Source organism: Poeciliopsis prolifica, unplaced genomic scaffold (assembly GCF_027474105.1).
Source record: "Poeciliopsis prolifica strain line A6 unplaced genomic scaffold, Auburn_PproV2 SCAFFOLD185, whole genome shotgun sequence".
NCBI lineage: Eukaryota > Metazoa > Chordata > Actinopteri > Cyprinodontiformes > Poeciliidae > Poeciliopsis > Poeciliopsis prolifica.
The window spans coordinates 142,928-163,999 of record NW_026562560.1 but is presented as its reverse complement, the minus strand read 5'-3'; the positions used below and the strand labels follow the sequence as shown (position 1 = coordinate 163,999).

At 39.9% G+C, this 21,072-nt stretch overlaps 1 protein-coding gene and 1 long non-coding RNA gene across 2 annotated transcripts; both read right to left on the bottom strand.

Annotated features, from left to right (window-relative positions):
* Positions 1-441: 441 nt before the first annotated feature.
* Positions 442-3,841, bottom strand: LOC129356675 (V-set domain containing T-cell activation inhibitor 1-like). The gene is made up of 6 exons (XM_055026245.1): positions 3,752-3,841; positions 2,279-2,632; positions 1,472-1,747; positions 1,307-1,398; positions 1,072-1,151; positions 442-992 (listed from the first exon to the last, which is right to left on the bottom strand). Exons 1-6 carry the CDS (start codon positions 3,816-3,818, stop codon positions 776-778), a joined length of 1,086 nt encoding a protein of 361 aa, XP_054882220.1. The 5' UTR covers positions 3,819-3,841; the 3' UTR covers positions 442-775.
* Positions 3,842-15,261: 11,420 nt separating this feature from the next.
* Positions 15,262-16,829, bottom strand: LOC129356679 (uncharacterized). The gene is made up of 3 exons (XR_008605442.1): positions 16,722-16,829; positions 16,186-16,245; positions 15,262-15,399 (listed from the first exon to the last, which is right to left on the bottom strand). It is a non-coding gene; the product is annotated as an uncharacterized LOC129356679 (long non-coding RNA).
* Between the last annotated feature and the right edge of the window lie 4,243 nt (positions 16,830-21,072).

Here is a 21,072-nt window from a genome sequence, read left to right as displayed (position 1 = left end):
TGGTCCCTGCTGGTCCCTGCTACTGGTCCCTGCTACTGGTCCCTACTGGTCCCTGCTACTGGTCCCTACTGGTCCCTGCTGGTCCCTGCTACTGGTCCCTACTGGTCCCAGCTACTGGTCCCTACTGGTCCCTGCTACTGGTCCCTGCTACTGGTCCCTGCTACTGGTCCCTACTGGTCCCAGCTACTGGTCCCTACTGGTCCCTGCTACTGGTCCCAGCTACTGGTCCCTACTGGTCCCTGCTACTGGTCCCTGCTACTGGTCCCTACTGGTCCCAGTTCATGCTGCCTACCTGCCTGCCTGCCTTCCACCAACCTGCTGGGATTATGACTTCATGGAAACGGATCAGATTAGAGAAACTGATCCTCCCACCCTGGTTATTAGTTTCACTTTTTATTTGACTGCAGCTCAGAGTTACTGTAATTATCACCATCACTTTTTCTGAGTCTGTTTTTAGAAAACAGACTCAGAATTTAATACAAGAAAAATAAAATCTATTCATCACAATAAATTACTTCAGGTTTTTATCTTTGATCCATTTTGGATCTGCAGTGAAAGGTTTTTCACGATGAACCAGGAAGTTCATGAGGTTTTTTCTGGTTGTTTCTGAATTTTTAACATTTAATGTTAAAAACCTAAAATACATAAATTCAGAAGAAATAAGTGCAACAGCATAAAGTGCCTCATCTTTACATCAGTTCAACGATTTTACAGCAAATTATAAACATAATTCTGCTGGTTCTGATAGCAGCAGGTCAGAAAGTTCATTTAGGCCTCAGAGTTCTGGTTCAGATGGACCACTCTGGTCCTGGTTCTGGTTCTGGTTCTGGTCCTGGTTCTGGTTCTGGTTCTGGTTCTGGTGGGTGTGTCCTTCTGGCTCAGACCTTCGGGTCCATGATCCCAGGGAGGTCAGCTCGTTTTCAGCTCCACCCAGGTGAAGTGAAGCCGTTTGGTTTTCCTGTGGGTGGAGACTCTGAGTTTCCTCCAGGATCCTGAGAGGAGAAACAAGAACCTTCAGTCCAGAACCAAAGTACTGGGAAACACACACAGTTCCCAGTGCAGCTGGTTTACCGCTGGCTGCTGATTGGTCGGTTCTCTGGTTCTTCTTCTATGGAAATATTCTGCTGCTGGGACGGTTTGGACTTCCTGGACTGAAGGGAAACAGAAACATCATCAGAACCAGCTTTACTTTGTTCAGACAAATGAATAATTTAACTTCTAAAAGACTTTATTTGCTCTCAAGAGACATTTAAACATATAAATATTGTTTATAATGATGTATTTATTCACTTCACGTCCAGCTTACCTTGATACATTTTTCCACAAAGAACGGAACCACCATCGTTGAAATGGACACCAAAATGACTCCAGCTACGATCCCGGCGCCCTGAACCCGACCTGAACACACAGCAGGTTCCCGTCGACACGTCTGGGTTTCATTTCAGCTTTTCAAGCACTTTAAAAGAATCACCTGCTGTTCCCGGGTTCTCCAGCCTGCTGGTCCGGCGGTTCCTGCGGGTTCCCACGGTGCAGACGTAGGTCAGGTCCGTGTCGTTGTCCGGAACATGCAGGAAGCTGCTGATGTTGAACAGCTGCTGCTCGGTCCGCTGCAGCAGAGTCGAGCTCTGCAGGACCAATTCGGACGGCGGCTCGGTGGACCAGGTGAGGTCCGGTTCTGGGTAGATCCCGTCCGAGCTGCAGATGATCCGGTTCCCTGCTTGTTGGACGTTGACCGTTTTCACCGGAGCTGCAGAAACATTTTGTTCCAAAAACACCAAAGAATGTTTTTATTTTCTACAGCAAAAATTTCAGAAAAACTAATTTAGTACAGCGAGATGTGGGAGTTTGTTTTATGTCAATAAAAGAGTGAAAATCAGTTTCCACTGGTGGATTATTCCACTTATAAAGAGACATTTTCTCCATGTTACAAGTGAAATAATCTGCCAGCTCTAACCAGGACTTTAATCTCAATCTGAAGGAATTATTGACTTTAATCAAACTCATGTTACTGAAAAGTCACGTTTATTCCAAGTTTTTAGACCAGATGAAGATCTGATGATGATCTTCAGATGAAGATCTGAGACGATCTTCAGATGAAGATCTGAGACGATCTTCAGATGAAGATCTGAGACGATCTTCAGATGAAGATCTGAGACGATCTTCAGATGAAGATCTGGGACGATCTTCAGATGAAGATCTGAGACGATCTTCAGATGAAGATCTGAGACGATCTTCGTCTGGTTCTTATGTTTCCATGTAGATGCTGAAATCCTCCCACCGTCCACAGACACTCTGATGAACTGCAGCCTGGTTCCTGCTGAGCTGCTGCAGTTGCACACATATCGGCCCTGATCCTGGACCTTCACTGCGCTCAGCAGCAGAGACGCGTTTCCTGAGGCGTTTCCTGAGGCGTTTCCTGAGGCGTTTCCTGAGGCGACCCAGTCTGCAAACAGAGACGTCCGACCTCTGAAGTTCTGGTTCTGGTGCTGGACTTGGTCTCTGCCGTCATAGTAAGAATGAACGACGGATTCTGCTGCTGCCAGCTGAGTCCAGTGGACCGCCAGAGCGTCGGCCGGCTGGAAGCTGCATGGCAGGATGCAAACCTCACTGAACACACAGGAGACGCTTCTGTCTGAACAGAGGCAGAAAACATTTACAGTAACATGTTCATCCCTGGAAATGCATTTTATATGTCAATGAAATCCTGAACTTCCTGCTTTTCTAGTTTTATACAGAAAAATGTACAACCAGTATCTGAAAGTAAAAAGAAAAAGTGATTTATCACTGCAAGAATATAAAATCGTAACAAATATTTTGGTCGTTTTGAGTGCAAACAACTTATTGAAACAAAACAAAACTAACAAAAAACCTTTTTTAAAAGTCAATAGATTCTTAATATTGATGAAAAACTATTAGTTCCTCTTGTAACAAAACATTTTTACAAAGTTAGTAGTGAAATATTTTTTTTATAAAAATCAATGTTAAAGAATTACTGACATAAAACAAGTTACTGTCAGTTAATTTTGTCTTGTTCAAGATATTTGTATCGGGAACTAAACAGCCTGACATTTTGGTCAGATTTTATGTTTTCAGTTTTTTCCTCCCAGGCAGAACAGCAATGGCAAATGTAATTCAATAATTAAACACTAGATGGCAGCACCTCGTCTGTTTTCATACCCGGTTTATTTCCTTTTGCAGGTTTTGTTTTGTTTGTTTGTTTGTTTTAACATTCCTGCTGTTTCCACTTTGACAATTTTATAAGAAAATAAAAATAACATTCCTGTAATAATCCTCAAATTGATTCTTTTATTATTTATTTGTTTCTCAACAACCAGCTGCTGTTTGGGCCCAGTTTGACATAATCCATATTAATCTGGGTTTTTTATCAAAGCACTGTGATCATTTTAATTCCTTTGTGTTTGGGATTTTGAAGGAATATTTTCAGATTGGTTCAGTTTGTTGGTTCAGTTTGTAACAGTAGAAATTTTTAATTTATGTTAAATAACACCAAGCATGCATATTATTCAGGTTTAACTTGTGATACATTTCAATTTTATTTAAAAATAATTGTCTTAGACGTTACGACGAGTCTCACAGTCAGAGGTAATGATTATAATATCAGTAAAATTATTTGAGCTGCTCTGTTTCCTGCTTTCTGTCTGTTTCCTGCTCTGCTTTGAATCCAAAATCCCAATAAAACCAGGTGACACTGGATTAAAGTTAATCTGAATAATCTGTAAATTTTTCTCACCTCCTTTACAGAAAGTCCAGAAAAACGACACAACGCCCCAAAACACGACACCCTTCAGCTCCGTCATCGTCCGGCCGGATATCAGCCGACGCTGAGCTGATGGCGAAGGAAAGGCGTGACGAGTCTGAAAACATCTCACCAAACTGGAACCAGGAACCGGCTGACATGTTGTTGTTCAGAAACAAACAAGAGAAAAAAAACTGTTAGCAGCTTCAGCCTCTGCAGCAGCAGGAAGAACATTTGATCCAAATCAGGAAGGCTGGTTTAAAACTGTCTAAAGAAACGATTCCAGCTTTATGCTTTGAATGGAAGCAGCAGGACTGATCTGTTTCTGTTGCTCACTGAATCAAGACTTAATGTGTATTTATGGAAATATGAGAAAAGCCAAAATAATCATAATCAGTTCAAACATTAAATGTTGAACTGAATGCAGTTCTGAGATCCATGATGTTCATGAAAGTCCAACCTTCAGTTTCTTTGTCAGATTTTTGTCATTTTTTTATATTTGCCCAACATTTCACTCAAATGTTGCAGCTTGTTGTTCGTGGGGGCAAAGGTCAACCACTCTAATCGGTGTGAACTCTGACCTGCATATTCTGAAATGTTTTGCTTTTTCAACACGTTGGATTCACACCTTCCTGTAAAAAACTCACTTCTGACACCTCAGTGAGCCGAGCGTCAATATTTGGGCCTTCGGGTCATGACCTCCTGACCTGTGGGTCAAAGGCTCCGCCCACCTCTGTCACTTTTCATAAAATACAATAGATTACAACTTCTGTAGAAAATTATCTCTAATTTTTCTGTAATTGAGGAAACAGAAATATTTTTTTCTGAATTTAATGGACCTAAAACTGAGCAGGTTTAGTCTGATTTAAGGTCAGGCAGTGAGTGACGATCCACAAAGTTTGATCAGTCGTCTGGATGTGTGAATGTAGGGTGAGTCAGTTTAGAGTCACGTTAGACTGACTCTAGCAGCTGTGGGTATTTTTAGAGGTCAGCTGATATCTGACGGCTGTGTGAGGCTGAGTGTCCAGATCTCCTGGGTTCCTCCAGAGACGCAACAACTCAGTGACATGTTTTCTTTTTCTTTCCTTCATCTTTTCTTTTTCTTTCTTTCATCTTTTCTTTTTTCTTTTCTTCATCTTTTCTTTTTCTTTCCTTCATCTTTTCTTTTTCTTTCTTTCATCTTTTCTTTTTCTTTCCTTCATCTTTTCTTTTTCTTTCCTTCATCTTTTCTTTTTCTTTCCTTCATCTTTTCTTTTCTGCAGATGAATCTGATCAGCAGCATATCAACAGATGTAAAACTTTACTTTTAAACTAGAACTTATCAGTTTTCAAACACATTAAAAACTTCTGGAAAGTTCTGGATTAACTGATTTAACTTGACAATGAGAATATTACTGAGGCGTGACCTTTGACCTCTCCAGGCAGCAGTGTTTTTGGTTGCTCCAGATCTTTGCAGAGTCCATAAAGCTGGAATTTTATGAAGATTTTAAATAGTGTTTTAAGGTGTGGTTATTATTAATATAAGGTGATTATATAATTAAAATTGAAATGTAATATGTGCAAAAATATACTGAAGTGAAACATTTCCATGTCTGTATTTATTTAAACCACAGAGTTAAAGCAAAAGACCATGTCTTGCCCCTTTAAGAGCAGGTTATAGCTGCTCTTAAAGGGGCAGTGTTACATATTTTACAGGTGATTTTTATAGCACAACCAAGTAACTTTGGGTAAAACAAGCTGCAGCTTTTCATTATTTATTGTTTAAAACCTTCAGCTTCCAGATAAAATAAATAAATTGCCATGTGATGCGGAAGATCATTTAAAACTCTATAATTAAAGCAACATCATGCAAGTAAACCCCAAATTATTTAGGATTGAGATAATCTTAATCCTAATCTTTGATCCACCTGTTCACCTTGATGGTCGGACCCTTAAAGTTCTGGTGCGGTCCAGCTGGAGTCCGGAGCTGAATCCATAGAGATTAGGGTCATGATCAGAGGCTCGTCGGAAATATTAATAATATTTAAAAAGCAACTAAATCAAATATCTGCAGAAGGAAAACAGAATTAAACTTTAAAGCTGAAACTTTTAGCAATTCAGAGATTTAAAGTAAACAGAAAAACTCAAAGTGTATAAAGACATAAAATAATAAAACATACAGAGACAAAAACATTTAACAGTCAGTCAAATTATCTTCATTATCAGTTTTTCTGTAAAACATGAAATTATTGCACGTTTCTGGTTAAGTAGTAAATATTGCATCACAGCTGCTGAACTGCTGTAGATATTTTCATCCTTTCATATCAGACGGATCCGTTTTTAACTTCACAAAGAGCTAATCTGACCAATTATGTCGATTTACAAAGAGCAACTGCAGCTTTTAAACTGATATCTTTATACATTCTTGGATTTTGTTCTCCCAGTGTAAAGACAGAAAATAATGTTTATTCTTCATCATGTTTTTAAAAATGAGGTAGATAACTTAACACAATCCTTCATTATTTACAGTGCAAAAAGTGATTTAAACATACAGTTAGGGCCAGAAATATTTGGACAGTAACACAATATTTGTGAGTTGGGCTCTGCATGCCACCGCATTGGATTTGAAATGAAACCTCTACAACAGAATTCAAGTGCAGATTGTAACGTTTAATTTAAAGGGTTGAACAAAAATATGTGATAGAAAATGTAGGAATTGTACACATTTGTTTACAAACACTCCACATTTTAGGAGCTCAAAAGTAATTGGACATATAAACATAACCCAAACAAAAAAGTTTTTTCTCAATATTTTGTTGCAAATCCTTTGGAGGCAATCACTGCCTTAAGTCTGGAACCCATGGACATCACCAAACGCTGGGTTTCCTCCTTCTTAATGCTTTGCCAGGCCTTTACAGCCGCAGCCTTCAGGTCTTGCTTGTTAGTGGGTCTTTCCGTCTGAAGTCTGGATTTGAGCAAGTGAAATGCATGCTCAATTGGGTTAAGATCTGGTGATTGACTTGGCCATTGCAGAATATTCCACCTTTTTGCTCTCGTGAACTCCTGGGTAGCTTTGGCTGTATGCTTGGGGTCATTATCCATCTGTACTGTGAAGCGCCGTCCGATCAACTTTGCAGCATTTGGCTGAATCTGGGCTGACAGTATATCCCGGTACACTTCAGAATTCATCCGGCTACTCTTGTCTGCTGTTATGTCATCAATAAACACAAGTGACCCAGTGCCATTGAAAGCCATGCATGCCCATGCCGTCACGTTGCCTCCACCATGTTTTACAGAGGATGTGGTGTGCCTTGGATCATGTGCCGTTCCCTTTCTTCTCCAAACTTTTTTTTTCCCATCATTCTGGTACAGGTTGATCTTTGTCTCATCTGTCCATAGAATACTTTTCCAGAACTGGGCTGGCTTCTTGAGGTGTTTTTGGGCAAATTTAACTCTGGCCTGTCTATTTTTGGAATTGATGAATGGTTTGCATCTACATGTGAACCCTTTGTATTTGCTTTCATGGAGTCTTCTCTTTACTGTTGACTTAGAGACAGATACACCTACTTCCCTGAGAGTGTTCTGGACCTCAGTTGATGTTGTGAACTGGTCCTTCTTCACCAAAGAAAGTATGCGGCGATCATCCACCACTGTTGTCTTCCGTGGACGCCCAGGCCTTTTTGAGTTCCCAAGCTCACCAGTCAATTCCTTTTTCCTCAGAATGTACCAGACTGTTGATTTTGCTACTCCAAGCATGTCTGCTATCTCTCTGATGGATTTTTTCCTTTTTTTCAGCCTCAGGATGTTCTGCTTCACCTCAATTGAGAGCTCCTTTGACGGCATGTTGTCTGGTCACAGCAACAGCTTCCAAATGCAAAACCACACACCTGGAAACAACCCCAGACCTTTTAACTACTTACTTGATTACAGGTTAACGAGGGAAAGGCCTTTTGAGTTACTTGCAGCCTTTGGAGTCCATTGTCCAATTACTTTTGGTCCCTTGAAAAGAGGAGGCTCTGCATTACAGAGCTATGATTCCTAAACCCTTTCTCCGATTTGGATGTGGAAACTCTCATATTGCAGCTGGGAGTGTGCACTTTCAGCCCATACTATATATAAATTCTATTTCTGAACATATTTTTGTCAACAGCTAAAATAACAAAACCTGTGTCACTGTCCAAATATTTCTGGCCCTAACTGTATTAAATCCAGTCACAGCACCACAGAGCTTCGTCTCAGAGTCTCTTCCAGGTTCTGCCAGCCTGTCATGTTCTGCATCGGCAGCCAGAGTCCAAAGAAAAACTTCACAAGACCTTCAGTTGCAGTTTGTCTTTTAAAAACATTATTGCTGCCTTGACGTCTGATACTGTGGAGGTGAGATTGTTCAATGTTTCTCAATATGAGGCCAGAAAAATCATTCTGGATCGACTCTGAGTCCAAACCAGAAGAACCGGTCCTGTTCTCTCAGAGACTCGTCACGGATCCGGGCTCCGGTCTTTGTCATCATGTTGGGAAGCAGGGAGGTATTTCTTAAAGCAAAGCTTCTGGAAGCAAAACAAAATTCCTCAGTTAGTCTTTATGAACTTTTTGGAGAAAACATTTAACCCTCTCAGGCTCAAATTACTTGAAAAGACTGTTTAAGTTGTTGCAAATCTGCAACCCCTGACTGGAGAACAGTGAATAATAAATGACTTTAATATCTGCATCAAAGTCTGGTTAAATGCTAAGTCAGAACAAACGAGTTAACATGTAATTTAATCTATTTTATGTCATAAATAAGAAACATAAACAATAATAGATACAGAAAATATGACAAATAATCCTACCTTATTTTTCCAGGCATAAATAGCTGCTCCAATAATTGATATGATGATTACTGCAATCACTGCTCCAACTATGACTGAAGTGTTTCCATCTACAATAGAGAAGAAAAACATGACAGAGAGAAACATTTGCAAATTTTACAATCATTTTTCATCATACAGAGACTTTTTATGTCACATGGGGTTTAACTGGTTAAATAAAGCAAATAATAAATAATAAAAGGAACCAAATGATGTTTTCTGGTCTCTGAACAAACCACAGAAAACGGATTTAAAATCTTTTCTTCTTGTTATTTCTCATGATAAACCAGAGATGAGGATCAGTAATCTGGATGTTTCTGGATCTTACCTTCTACTAAATGCAGCGCTGTGGTTGCTGTGGCCATTTCCAGGGCGTTTCTGGACTCACAGGTGTAAGTTCCCTCATGTTTGGGCAGGAGGTCCGTCAGTGTGAGGGCTCCTTGTGGTGAAACCTGCTTCACGTGCCTCTGCCAGTCCGCTGAAGCCTGAAAAGCTTTGCCGCGGCTCCATGTCACAATCACATCGTCCTGGTTGAATCTCCAGACGACCCGATCCGGATCGGCGTCCAGACCTCGACACTCAACTGTTGACTCTGAGGCTAAAACGTTTCTTTGAGCTGAAAGTAAATGAAGACAAGATTGAACAACTCGAGGCGTAAACTGAGCAGCAACATGAACAGCAGAGGGGAACGTTCCCACCCACCCTCCTGCATCACAGTGGCTTTCTTCTTCTGGCCTGTCGCTGTGATGCTGATGCTGCAGGTCGCAGCATCTTGATGGGCGTTCAGGTCATAGGGTATCGAGCTGCTGATGTCGTAAAGCTGAGACTCGGTTCTGGATATTCTGGGTTTTTCCGGTGGGTTGTACTCGGAGCCGATGGTCCAGGTGAGTTTGGGTTCAGGGTAGATCCCGTCTGAACGGCAGAGGAGATGATTCTCCAACTTCCTGATGGTGACTTCCTGAATCGGAGCTGAAACCAAACATTTAAACCTGAGTAAAACGTTCCAGGTCTATTCATAGAAACATGAACCTGTGATGTGATGCAGCTTCAGATATTATTTAGTTTCTATTGGATATTGATATCAACATATTCAGTTCTTGTATTTAATGGAGTTGAACTCAAATTTTCTGTGTTCTGGTTTGATGATTTCATCATGGCTCCTTTTCCAGTCTTTAGTTCCTGGTTTGTAAATAAATGTTTTCCAGTCTGTATGATTCCTCGTGGCTCTCAGGATGTTTCCAGTCATGTTTTCCAGTCAGAGGAAATAAATAGTTTGGCGTCTGGAAGGAAAAATCTAATTTAGACCAAACTTGGTTCCCAGGGGAACCAATTAAGAGACAGTTTGAGTTGCATCCAATATACTTTTCTGTGGTTTATATTGATTTACTGACAGTTTATGACTTATTTTGATGTTTTCTATTGTCTGGAGATTATTTATAATTATTTACCCAGAAACTAAACAAATTGACAAAAAAAGACATAACTACAGTTTTTATTTTTTATCTTTAATGTCAGCATTATAGATCCAAAGTAGTTTTCCTGAGATGGAGCCCTGAGGAACACCATCACCAAACTGGAAGTGAAAGAATCTCTGAAATATTTCAGGTGATCTGACATTACTGAGGACTTTGGTCATAGTTTCAGGAAATAATTACTTTCTGTTTTATTCTTGAAATATATTTTAACCACTTAAGCTTAATCTTTTCTTTTTTTTTTTTTTTTGTTTATTAGCAACTAAGGATTTGATACAGGAGGAATTTTCTTCATTAATCAAATGATGTCTGATGTTAAAAATTAACTTTGCGAAATTAAAAAGTTGTAATTTTACATTCTCCATGTTTCAATCGTCAGATAAAATTTTTCATGTTGTTTCCTGCTTTCATTCTGAATTATGAATGTGTTTTATTTGGTTTATTATTCCAGTCTCATTGCTTTATTAAAGCTTCACAGTTTATTTAACGTTGTAACTTTCCACAGTATCAGCTCTAAAGTTCACAGCCTTGAACAAAAACCTTATCAGCCTCTTCTGGCAGCGGATCCATCCAGGTGCAGGCCGACGTCTCGACCATGAGAACAAAAACGTTTTATCTAAAATCCAAACTGATTTCAAAACACAAAGTTTCAAACTTCACCAGTTTCTGACAGAAAAACGCCAAAGCTCTGAACGTCAGCAGTTTTAAATCGACTCACAGGAACAGGTGTTGAAATAATGCTTGTATGTTCTGATGTCAGTATCAACTCTAAGAGACATGAAGCAAAGAAACATGTTTAATTACAGACATGTTGGAATATCTGGATGATTTAATGAGAAACAAACAGTTTATGTTTCAGACACGCAGCAGCCATGTTGGATTTTGAATGAGAGCTTAGTGAGAAACCGCCATGTTTTCTCTGTAATTTCTGACATAAAATTGACCTTTTGGGGTTTTTTCCTACTTGGAAATGTAACTATGACTCCTAAAGGAAAATAAAATCATTGAACTAAACCCTTTAAGATGCTCCTGTCTGTTTCTATAAAAACATAATAGCTAAAAGTTTTTCTTTGTACTGATGGTTCAAAGAGTTTATGAGTGCTCTACTGGACTCTGAATTTCATCTGCCTCCTTTCTTTTCTTTTTCAGTCTCATTTTAAATGGGACCTATAATTAAAAAATATCACATTTTGCATGTTTTTATGATTCCATTGAGGCTCTACTGCCTCTGAAACAGCCCAGCTCTTCTTTAGCAATAAGTTAATGTTTCTTAGTGTCTGGAAAATGAGCCCTTTCAAAACTCTCCAGATTATTAGGTCACATTCAGTAGGCACTGCAGCGTTACTTAGCAACCCCAGCTGAACCCAGCCCGTTACCAAGCAACACAAGTGGCAAAACAGCACATTTGGTCAGCTGGTTCTTCTGCTGTCTGCGCTGCACAATGGCTGCTGGACAAACAAGTGTTTTGTTGTTGATTTGCCATCCAGATACCACTTGCTGCATTCTTGCTGGTTGTGCAGGAGGCTCCACCTCTGCTTTTCAAAGATGTACATTTGTGTAATAGAGCATCTATTTGGGGCCATTTTTACATCATGATTGTAAAGGTTAAGATGGATTTAAGAGACAGACGCCCTGAAACAGCTCATTCTGAAAGCAGAACCAAACTAAACTCTAATTATCTTAGAATGAGTTGTGCATTTCTTGGCCACAAACTTGCCTTAAACTGTTAAAGGAAGTATAATAGATCACCTTTAAAGGTCTTAAACTGCACCTCCTGACTATGTCAGCAATGTAGACATGCAGCTTTTAAGGTGTGTCAGAGATTAACATGATGAAGGACTTCAGACTGTGAATCAGCCAGTCTGCATTAGGAAAGATGTTTAAATGCAGCTGAGTGTTCGAGGGAAGCCAGTGTTTGAATGTTTTCGTACCGTAAACCTTTAACTGGATGTAAGTCTCCTTGATTCCGCTGATGGTGCTGGTGTAGCACTGATATCTGCCTTCGTCCTGAACGTTCACGTCGCTCAGCCGCAGCGAGGCGTTGCCCCTAGAGAACTGCTCAGGGTACAGCGAAGTCCGGCCTTTAAATCGCTGGTCCTGATTTCCCAGCTGATCCTTGTTGTAGTAGTAGGTGTGTACTTGTACTTTGGTGCTACCAGGATTAAGGATCCAATGGATGACAACCTGATCGCCACTTAAAAACGAGCAAGTCAGGATGCAATCGGTTCCAAACTGGCAGGAGACCTCAGTGTCTGAAAGACACGAAGGAGAAAACAGTGGATCTTAAAACATCAACCTTTTTAAGGCTGAGCAACATCAGACAGTCGGATAAATGTAGTTAGTTCACCCAAAGGTTTGACTGAAACATCAATATTTAACTGAAAAGATGCTAAACTAGAGCAGAAGATTCGGTAAAGATTCATTATACATGACATAAAGATGTCATGGCTCGTATTTTCCACAGTAGGCAGAAGACATGCTGCAAAGGTCACCGGGAGTCGAACCCGCGACGTCCGCGTCAAGGACTGGGGCCTCCAAACGTAGGGCGTGCTAACCCACTGCACCACCGCGGCACGCCCCCGGCTGCAGCTTGTGACCTCTGGTTTCGATACATCAATTATGTGTGCTGATACTTGAAATGTTTCCAAATGTACTTTGTTCAGTCTGACTGAACTGCAGTTATTTTGTAAAGAAACATTGTAAGTTTTAATCTCTAACTGTGCAGAACTGGTAGAACAATTCTCCATTGTGATTCTGCAAATGGTATTTAGACATTCAGTGTATTAGAGAAACACTGAGAACCTTTTCACAACCTGTTGTGGTTCCTGCTGTGACATCCAGCTCAGTGCTCTCAGTGCCAAAGTTCAAACTTACAGAATCACAAACCTGAACTTCAAGATGCATCCCTTCTGCAAAAGTTATTGGTTTGTCTCATGGATGTTATTGAACACATTCAGAGTCAATATGCAGGAAAACAAAAGTAAAGATTGACAGACAGACTATTGACGTCAGATTTAAAGGAATTTTTTGTTCATAGATCAGAATGTTACTCATCCAGCTTGACAAGCAAAAACAGAAACTGAACCTCCATCTTTGATACAACAAAACTAGTTTAACATTTTAGTTTTTCTTTAACCTCCTTGTTCCTGGCAGCTGTGATACATTTACAGAGATTAGATGCGTGGATATTTCTGGTCTCACCAGCTTCTGAAGCTATTTTTAAATAACTTTCTGCTTCTCTACAGTTTCATCTGAAGGCTAAACGCATTTTGTCTAAACATCCTTGGGGTGAACAAAAACAGATTTAGTTTTTGTTATTATTGGTTTATTAATAAATAATAACCAATTACTTATTACTTTGCTTTGCCTCCTTTTCAAGGTGAAATCTTTCATAACAACATGAGGATAAAATATAATATTAAGAAATGAAAGCGAGTAAAAGTGACGCTCACCTTTTGATGCAAATGTCCACAATTTTAAAAGCCCAAAAATCAGAAAGAAAGTGAAGGAAAACATGTTGTTTCGTCTCTGTGACCTCGTCTGTCTGAACTAGAGATTAACTGAGCAGGCAGGACTTCAGCATAAACACTCCACTGCTGCTGAACCAGAGTTCACTTTTACTGGTCTGATTCACAATCCTCTAAACTTATTAGTTTCTTTGTCTTTACTTCAGTTGAACGTCACCAGCCCAACTCAAGATTTTGCTGTTTTCTAAGCTGACAGTTGAAGATCTTGTGAATAAATCAGTTGTTTCTATTTATTCTGCATTTTTGTGAAAGTTTTCTGTATGACAACTTTCATCTATAATAGCACAGTTCACCAGCCTGGAGTTCATAAAACAATAATCAACAGAGATTGAAGGGAGGTTAAAGGTCAATATTAAACCAGCAGATTTAGCAGCAAATGACGGACAATGACTGTCAGTCCAAAGAAAAACCATAAAACTGGAAAATCATTAAACCATGAATCTTGACCATATGACTCAAAATGATAAAACCAGGAGTGATAATAATGAAACTCAGGTGATTCTGCATTATGAACTCATTTTACGCCCAGATTTAAAGAATCTGATCATAAAAACCAATGAAGTCACAATAAAACTGATTCTGTTTGTTTTTTAATAGAAACTTATTCATGACACATTCAAAAGGCAGTGAAGTGGGTTTTTATGAACATGTCAGGAGCAGCGGTGCAGAGAAATGTAAAAACAGTAAAAATGAAATTTAAAAAACCAGTGAAAACCTGTGAAAACCAGTAAAAACCAGTGAAAACCAGTGAAAACCAGTAAAAACCAGTGAAAACCAGTAAAAACCAGTGAAAACCAGTGAAAACCAGTAAAAACCAGTGAAAACCAGTGAAAACCAGTAAAAACCAGTGAAAACCAGTGAAAACCAGTAAAAACCAGTAAAAACCAGTGAAAACCAGTAAAAACCAGTAAAAACCAGTGAAAACCAGTAAAAACCAGTGAAAACCAGTGAAAACCAGTGAAAACCAGTAAAAACCAGTGATCTGTCCTCAATATTCATCCAGAGCTCAGAAACTGCTCCTACAGTCAAACATGATAAATCAGGAAACAACTTCTCTTGTTTTCACCTTAGAAAACTATAAAAGTTTAATCTCCATTATTTTCCATTTATTTTCCTGAAAACCAATGCAAACAAAGTGATTTTATTTAATTGTTTTTTCAGGAGATCAGTGCTGAGGGGCATTTCTAACCTCATTTTGCCCCAAAGGCATCAAAATAAAAACACACAAAGGCATTTCTGAGGAAACGTCTTTCAGAGGATCGTTAGTTTAAAACCAGAGCAAACAGGACCTGAGTTTCTGCTGCTGCAGCGCAGTGAGGATGAGGTACAGAGACAAAATGAGAAAACCGCAGCAAATGGATGATCGATAAACTTCAACTCATGACTTTTTAATCAGCAGATGCTCCCTGTGCCTCCTGTCAGCACGGCGGAGGGCCTGTGATGCTGAGGTTTCATCTTTCACTAGAAACTGAACCAAAAGGCTTCATGAGATTTTGTGTTTTTGCGTGTATGATACTGACGACTCATTTTTTCTCCACAGAACCCCAGTTTAAGCTCCAAAACGCCGTTTTTCGCGCTCCTGGTTCGTCAGGACTCCCTGCAGCAACGTTCAGACTCTGGATGCAGAGCAGAGAAAAATAAATCCAGGAAGTTCATTCAAAGATTCTGTGTGATAAAAAAAGCAGCTATTTGGGACTTCATGGTCCAGTTTGAGCGTCTGCAGCTCGTCGTCTTCTGAATCCAGAGAAAAGTGTAAAATAAGGCGAATGTTTCAGTTCAGTGTTCAGTCCGATGAGCCGGTCACTGGGGCGATTCTCCGTCTGAAACAAAACAAACTCATTAAAAAACATCACTTCAGTTTTCAATTGGTTTTTGGGTTTTTTTCCATTTTCAAGAACAACAGTTTCTCAGTTTCTTAAGACACTAAAAATGATAAAAAATTAATTTAGAAGTAACTTTTCAGCAAGTCACTGGAGCAATTTAAGTTAATAATTCATTTTTAAAAATCAAATTAAAGACTAGTTCCTCTGACATATTGTTTAACTTCAGACACCTGCAATAATCTGCCAGTGGAACCAGAACTTATTGATTAAAACAAACTCCTATTTGTTTCTGAAAAGTTATTTATAAGAAACCAAACCAAAAATACTTGATAAGATTTTGTGGTTTTGCAGAAGAAATCTTTATAAAATTCTGATTAAAGCCTTTATTTTAGAACATTAATATATTAATGCATTTTTTTATATAATAAATGTATTTATTACATATTATAAACCAAAATATTTATTCCTGGTTTATATATTTTCATAAAACCTAAATAATTCTGTTTAAATCTGACTTTATCAAAAAACAATGACTGAAAATAATCTATTTATTCATGTTTGCATCAAAATACAATTGTTTTCTAAAATGAATGATGACATGAAAATAAGATTATGTGAATGTAGATTTTATAAAAGTATAAAAATCTACATTTTAATCATAATTTCTCCATAATTCTCCATTAAATATCAGAGAGCAACAGGGACTGATTACAGCAGGTGTCCTCTGGCGCCTCCTGGTGGAGGTTTTTAAATACGCATTCAGTTGTGTTTATGGATACTGACCTTTGACCCTGTTCAGCTCCGTCTCTTCATCAGAATGAGCTCTGGGCTTCTTGTCTCTTCCTGGAAGTCAAGGACACACACACACACACACACACACACACACACACACACACACACGCACACACACACACACACACACATCCAGTTAAATCTGAATAATTGAACTAAAATCAAGTTAGAAATAATGTGAAGAATTTAAAAAACAAACGTTTTATAAAAAAATCCAAAGTTAAAATACAACTGATGAAGAAAATCAAAGTTTAAAAGAAGAAATAAAATAAAATGATCTTCTTTTAATTTTTTTATCTGTATGTTTACATCATTCAGTCGTTTTAATTTCTGTATGAATGAAAGTTTTCAGAGCAGAACTGAATATTTGCAGTGAATTTCTGCAGAAACTGTCGCCGTCGCATTTCCTGCATTTCCAGACAGAAAAGCTGCTTTTACTGAAATTACAGGTCTGCCGAGACCAAAACTGGCTTTTCCTCAGAACTGTGCGAATATTCTGGAGTTTTTCAGTTAATTTGCCGTCTCACCTCTGAGCTTCAGGAAGGCCAGTAATCCCACCAGAACCAGAACCAGGCCAGCAGCCACCACACCCAGGATCCACCAGTAGGACGGCTTCTCCACCGCGGCGCGCTGCCTGCTGCTACGCAACAGAAGCAGCAACGCTCAGAAACACAACGCACAGCCCGGCTGGGACAGAACCGTACAATACATGGTTTTTATTTTCAGCCCATCCAGGATCAGAGCAGACAGTCAGGGAGAAAGCTGCTCAGAAGGTCAGACAGCAGCATCCCAATTAATTAAAACGGAAACAGCTGCAACGGCGCAGCAGGAACGCTGGCCAGAAGAGAGGGAAGATGATGGAGATGAATCCTGGAAAATGTCCACAGAATCATTTCTATTCTAAAAAAACCCTCAAAACATACAAATCTACAGCAGGATGCTTTATATTAAAGCATATGGGTGTGATAAAATGGCCTAGTCAAAGTCCAGAGATGAATCCAATATAGAATGTGATGTAAACTGCATCATTTTTGTTTTCAGAAGCTCTTCATCCAATCTGGCAACATGTTCACTAATGGGGGCTAAATACACGAGCAGGCCACACTTTTCAGGTTTTTCTTTCAGCTAAGAGCAACTATTAAGCTCTAAAGAGTTTAATAGTTTTATAGTAAACTTTCAGAGCTGATTCCTGACAGAGAACAAATAATTTAAATAGAAATAGTTTTCTCTCATCTCAACATTCTGAATCAAACTATTTAAATATTTATTCATAAAATGAAACTTTTAGATAATGTTGATGCATTTCTATCCGTGAAAGTTCTACATTTTCTTCATTTCTTTATGAGTGAACAACCTGATCTGCGTATCGCAGTCAGGGTGCGGTGGCCAAGCGGTACGGCGTTGGTCTCGTTAACCAGATCATGGTTCGATCCCCATCCACACCTGGAACAGCAGCTTTAGTTTCTCTGACTGTCAGGTTGGGGTCAGGGTGAGGTCATTACTTAACCATGGGATATGAACAACATTAGCAGTTTATAGTAATAAATGGATCATTGATTCGAGTTTTAATGTGATTTATATTAATGTTGAGAGGGTTTGCCTTATTTTCTCTAATTGTTTAAAACTTTTTTCTGTCCATATTTTTTGCAGCTAACCTGCTGGTACGATAAATTTCAGATTATTGTTAAAAAAAAGAGTTATTTAAAATGTTTAAAAGAATATTTCCATCTGAAATAAACACAAAGTTCCTAACAGTTTGTTCTGGACTCATGTCTTAGTCTGTATCGGACGCAGCGGTTTTACCGTGAGGGCCGCTGATGGTGACGCGGATGCGTTCGACGTGTCGCTGAACTTCTCGGAGCTCGCAGGCGTAGCTGCCGCTGTGCTCCGGATGTCTGGGCTCCATCAGACGCAGAGAGCCGTCTCCGAACTTGGCTTTGTAGACGTCCAGGTCCAGGTGGCCGTCCCAGGACGGCGCAGAGACCTTGCGGTCCGACTGGCTGTCGTAGCTGAGGATGAGGTGGAGTTGTCTCCTCTGGAGAAGGTCCAGTAAAGGGACGGGTTCTTCAGGTACGTGGGAGCCAAGCAGCGAATGGTCAGGTCTCGTCCCTCAGTTCCTGTTATTTCTGTAAGACACAAGGTAATGTTTCAGTCAAAGTATCAGGTCTGCCATTTTCCCCGACCAGGCCGAATACAGAGGCTTCTTGGAACCAAGATCTGATTGGCTGAAAAAAATAATATGATTGTCGACTTAAAGTCTGTCAGAAACAGATCAGAGTTTTCTAGCCTAAAGCTTTAATAAAGCTTTGTGTCATCAGCATAACATCATACCGGCTGTTATGTTTCCTGAAACTTTTAAAAAGAAACAGAAGAAAAGCAGACCGAGGACAGAACCTTGTGGGACACCATAACAAACTGGTGAACGAGGAGAACCTGATTTTAAATGACTAAATAACAGAGTTTAGATAGACTGACTTGTGTTTTGTGTACTTTTCATGTGAACATGGAGCAAATATCTTGTTTATGCTCTGTACCTTTCTCCCGGAGCGACGCGGTCCACGTCGACCGGCTGTAGGAAGTGGACATTTTGCAGATGTAGATGAGGTCGGGTCGGCCCTTCAGCTTCGTCAGCCGGCTGTCCACAGAGAACAAGCCGTTCTCTTTGACATGCTTGCGCGTGACGGGCCGCAGGTCTTCGAAGGTGGGCGGTTCCGTCGCCCAGGTCACGCGCGGAGCCGGAAAACATCCGGCACCGAGCATTTGATCTCCTCGTAGCCGCTGAGCCGGGAATGCTCCAGGAACAGGCCTCGGATCGGAGCTGCAGCACAAACACGGCGGCCATCAGAGCTCAGCTGATAGGCGCTAAAGGTCAGGGCCTGATATAGTCTGATAGTTTGTCATTGTCATCCAGCTAACTTTAGACTCTAAAGTTACTGGAACATTGTTGCTCTGCAGCCCTGAAACCACCGACTGGGGAACAGACTGAATAGACTAAATAGATCCATGATCAGGGCAAAATACACAGTTACTATTTACTCTCTATATAATCTGTTTCTTTACATTTAGGTATTAAGATTTATTATCACTTAAATTGGGTTTGCACTGCAAAAAGTTACTTCTAAGTTATTTTTGTCTTATTTCAGGTGCAGTAAGATATTTGCACTAGAACTTAATAAAACTTGATAATGTTGTGTTTTTGTGGGAAACCTGGATGAGAACTATGAGGTTTTAAACACGATGTTAAGAAATATAAAGTAAATCCTGAGCAGAGAAAATGTCATCAACATCTTAAAAGCATGTTTAATTAAAATTAGACCCAAACAAGCCGCATCCTGGATTCACCCAGCAGAAATATCTTATCATTTCTTCCTGTGGCTGACCTTCGACCTTGACGATGACCTTGGCGGTGTGTTGACCTCCTGAGGTCTGGACCTGGCAGCTGTACAGGCCTCTGTCCTGCGGGGCGCTGCGCCTCAGGGTCAGGGTGGCGTTCCCGTTGGAAATCTGCTGCGCAGAGACGAAGACCCGATCGGCCACCTCCGGCAGCGTGAACGCCTCCTTACTGCCGTTTCTGTCGAACCTGTAGACCAGCGCCCCCTGTCGGAACCACTGCACCATCTCGTTCTGGCCGGGCTGGAAGTAGCAAGGCAGCACGCAGTCCTCCGAGTTAGAGCAGATCACCGCAACATCTGGAACACAACATGGTAAAGATAAGTAACTTCACGTTAAAAGGACAATGCAACACGATTTAATGCGCCGCATTATAAAATCTGATTTACTTCTGCAATCCACTGACATGAGGACAGAAGTCAGGCTGCTTCAGATCTAATGCTGTCTTTGAAGAAAGAATAAAAATCTTCATTTTGGTTTTTAAGTCTTCCGGCCACCAGATGGCAACGTTGGACCACATAAACACTAAACTCTAATCCAGAACCAGCTTTTAATAGAACAAACACAAATTAAATTCAGTTCAAATAGTCAATGTTAACGACCAAAACGAGAAACAAATTATAAGAAGAAGACATTAATTCTGAAGATGTAAAAATAAAATTAAAAAAAATCTCAAAATCTTTAAATGGTCCTTAAATTAATTATATTCAGGATTTCTGAAATATGGAGTTTTTACACCAGGAAGAACTGATACATTGATATTTAGTTTAAAAATATACTTTTTGTTACTATTATATGTTAAAAGGGCTTGCCATAAGTAAACATTTACTCAACCCAGTGATGGAAACGTTTTAAAAATATCACTCCGCCTCTCATGATTTGTTGTGATTTTGATCTCTTTTCTCATAATTATTTTGTGTTAATTATTGTCAGTAATGTCTTGCCATATAAAGACTGGTTTGTGTTGTTATTTGTAGGTTTTTTATGAAGATTTCCCCTGATGTGTCGTTTTTATTGCTGTGGGTTACCCAGAATGCCCCTGGGCACGTGGCCTTTTCCTCCAGGATGAGATCACTCAGAAAAACTTTGCTCTGAAATAAGTGGACCGGGCCGAGCCGGCGGAGCTCTGCGTACCACAGCAGAGCCACCGGAGCCGCTTTCTGTCCGGTCAAATATTCCCGGCTTGAGAAGCTCTGCTTCACGTCGGGATGACAAATCAATCATCCAACCGTGACGCTGCCTCCTGGCTGCTGCAGCTGCATATTAATCCTTCTGAGGTGAGATTACAGGCAACAGAGAGCAGAAATCACTCCACATACGTTCCTTCTTCCCAAAGTGCCAGGTTTTCCTCCAAACCTTAATCCGCTTTAATCAAACTTCAGCCCATTTATCTGGAAAGTCCAGTTCATGTGGGGAGATGTGAATGCTAATCAAACTAATAAAACAAACTCTGGTGCAGTTCGAATGTATATGTGAACGCCAAGCGGA

What these genes read in the sequence shown, in the direction of transcription:
- LOC129356675 (XM_055026245.1), bottom strand. Translation starts at nt 3,818, where the DNA reads ATGACGGAGCTGAAGGGTGTCGTGTTTTGGGGCGTTGTGTCGTTTTTC. An exon ending in CATCAGAGTGTCTGTGGACG is followed by an intron (nt 1,748 to 2,278) that starts GTGGGAGGATTT and finishes ATGTTTCTGCAG; the next exon opens with CTCCGGTGAAAACGGTCAAC. An exon ending in CGACCAATCAGCAGCCAGCG is followed by an intron (nt 993 to 1,071) that starts GTAAACCAGCTG and finishes TTCTCCTCTCAG; the next exon opens with GATCCTGGAGGAAACTCAGA.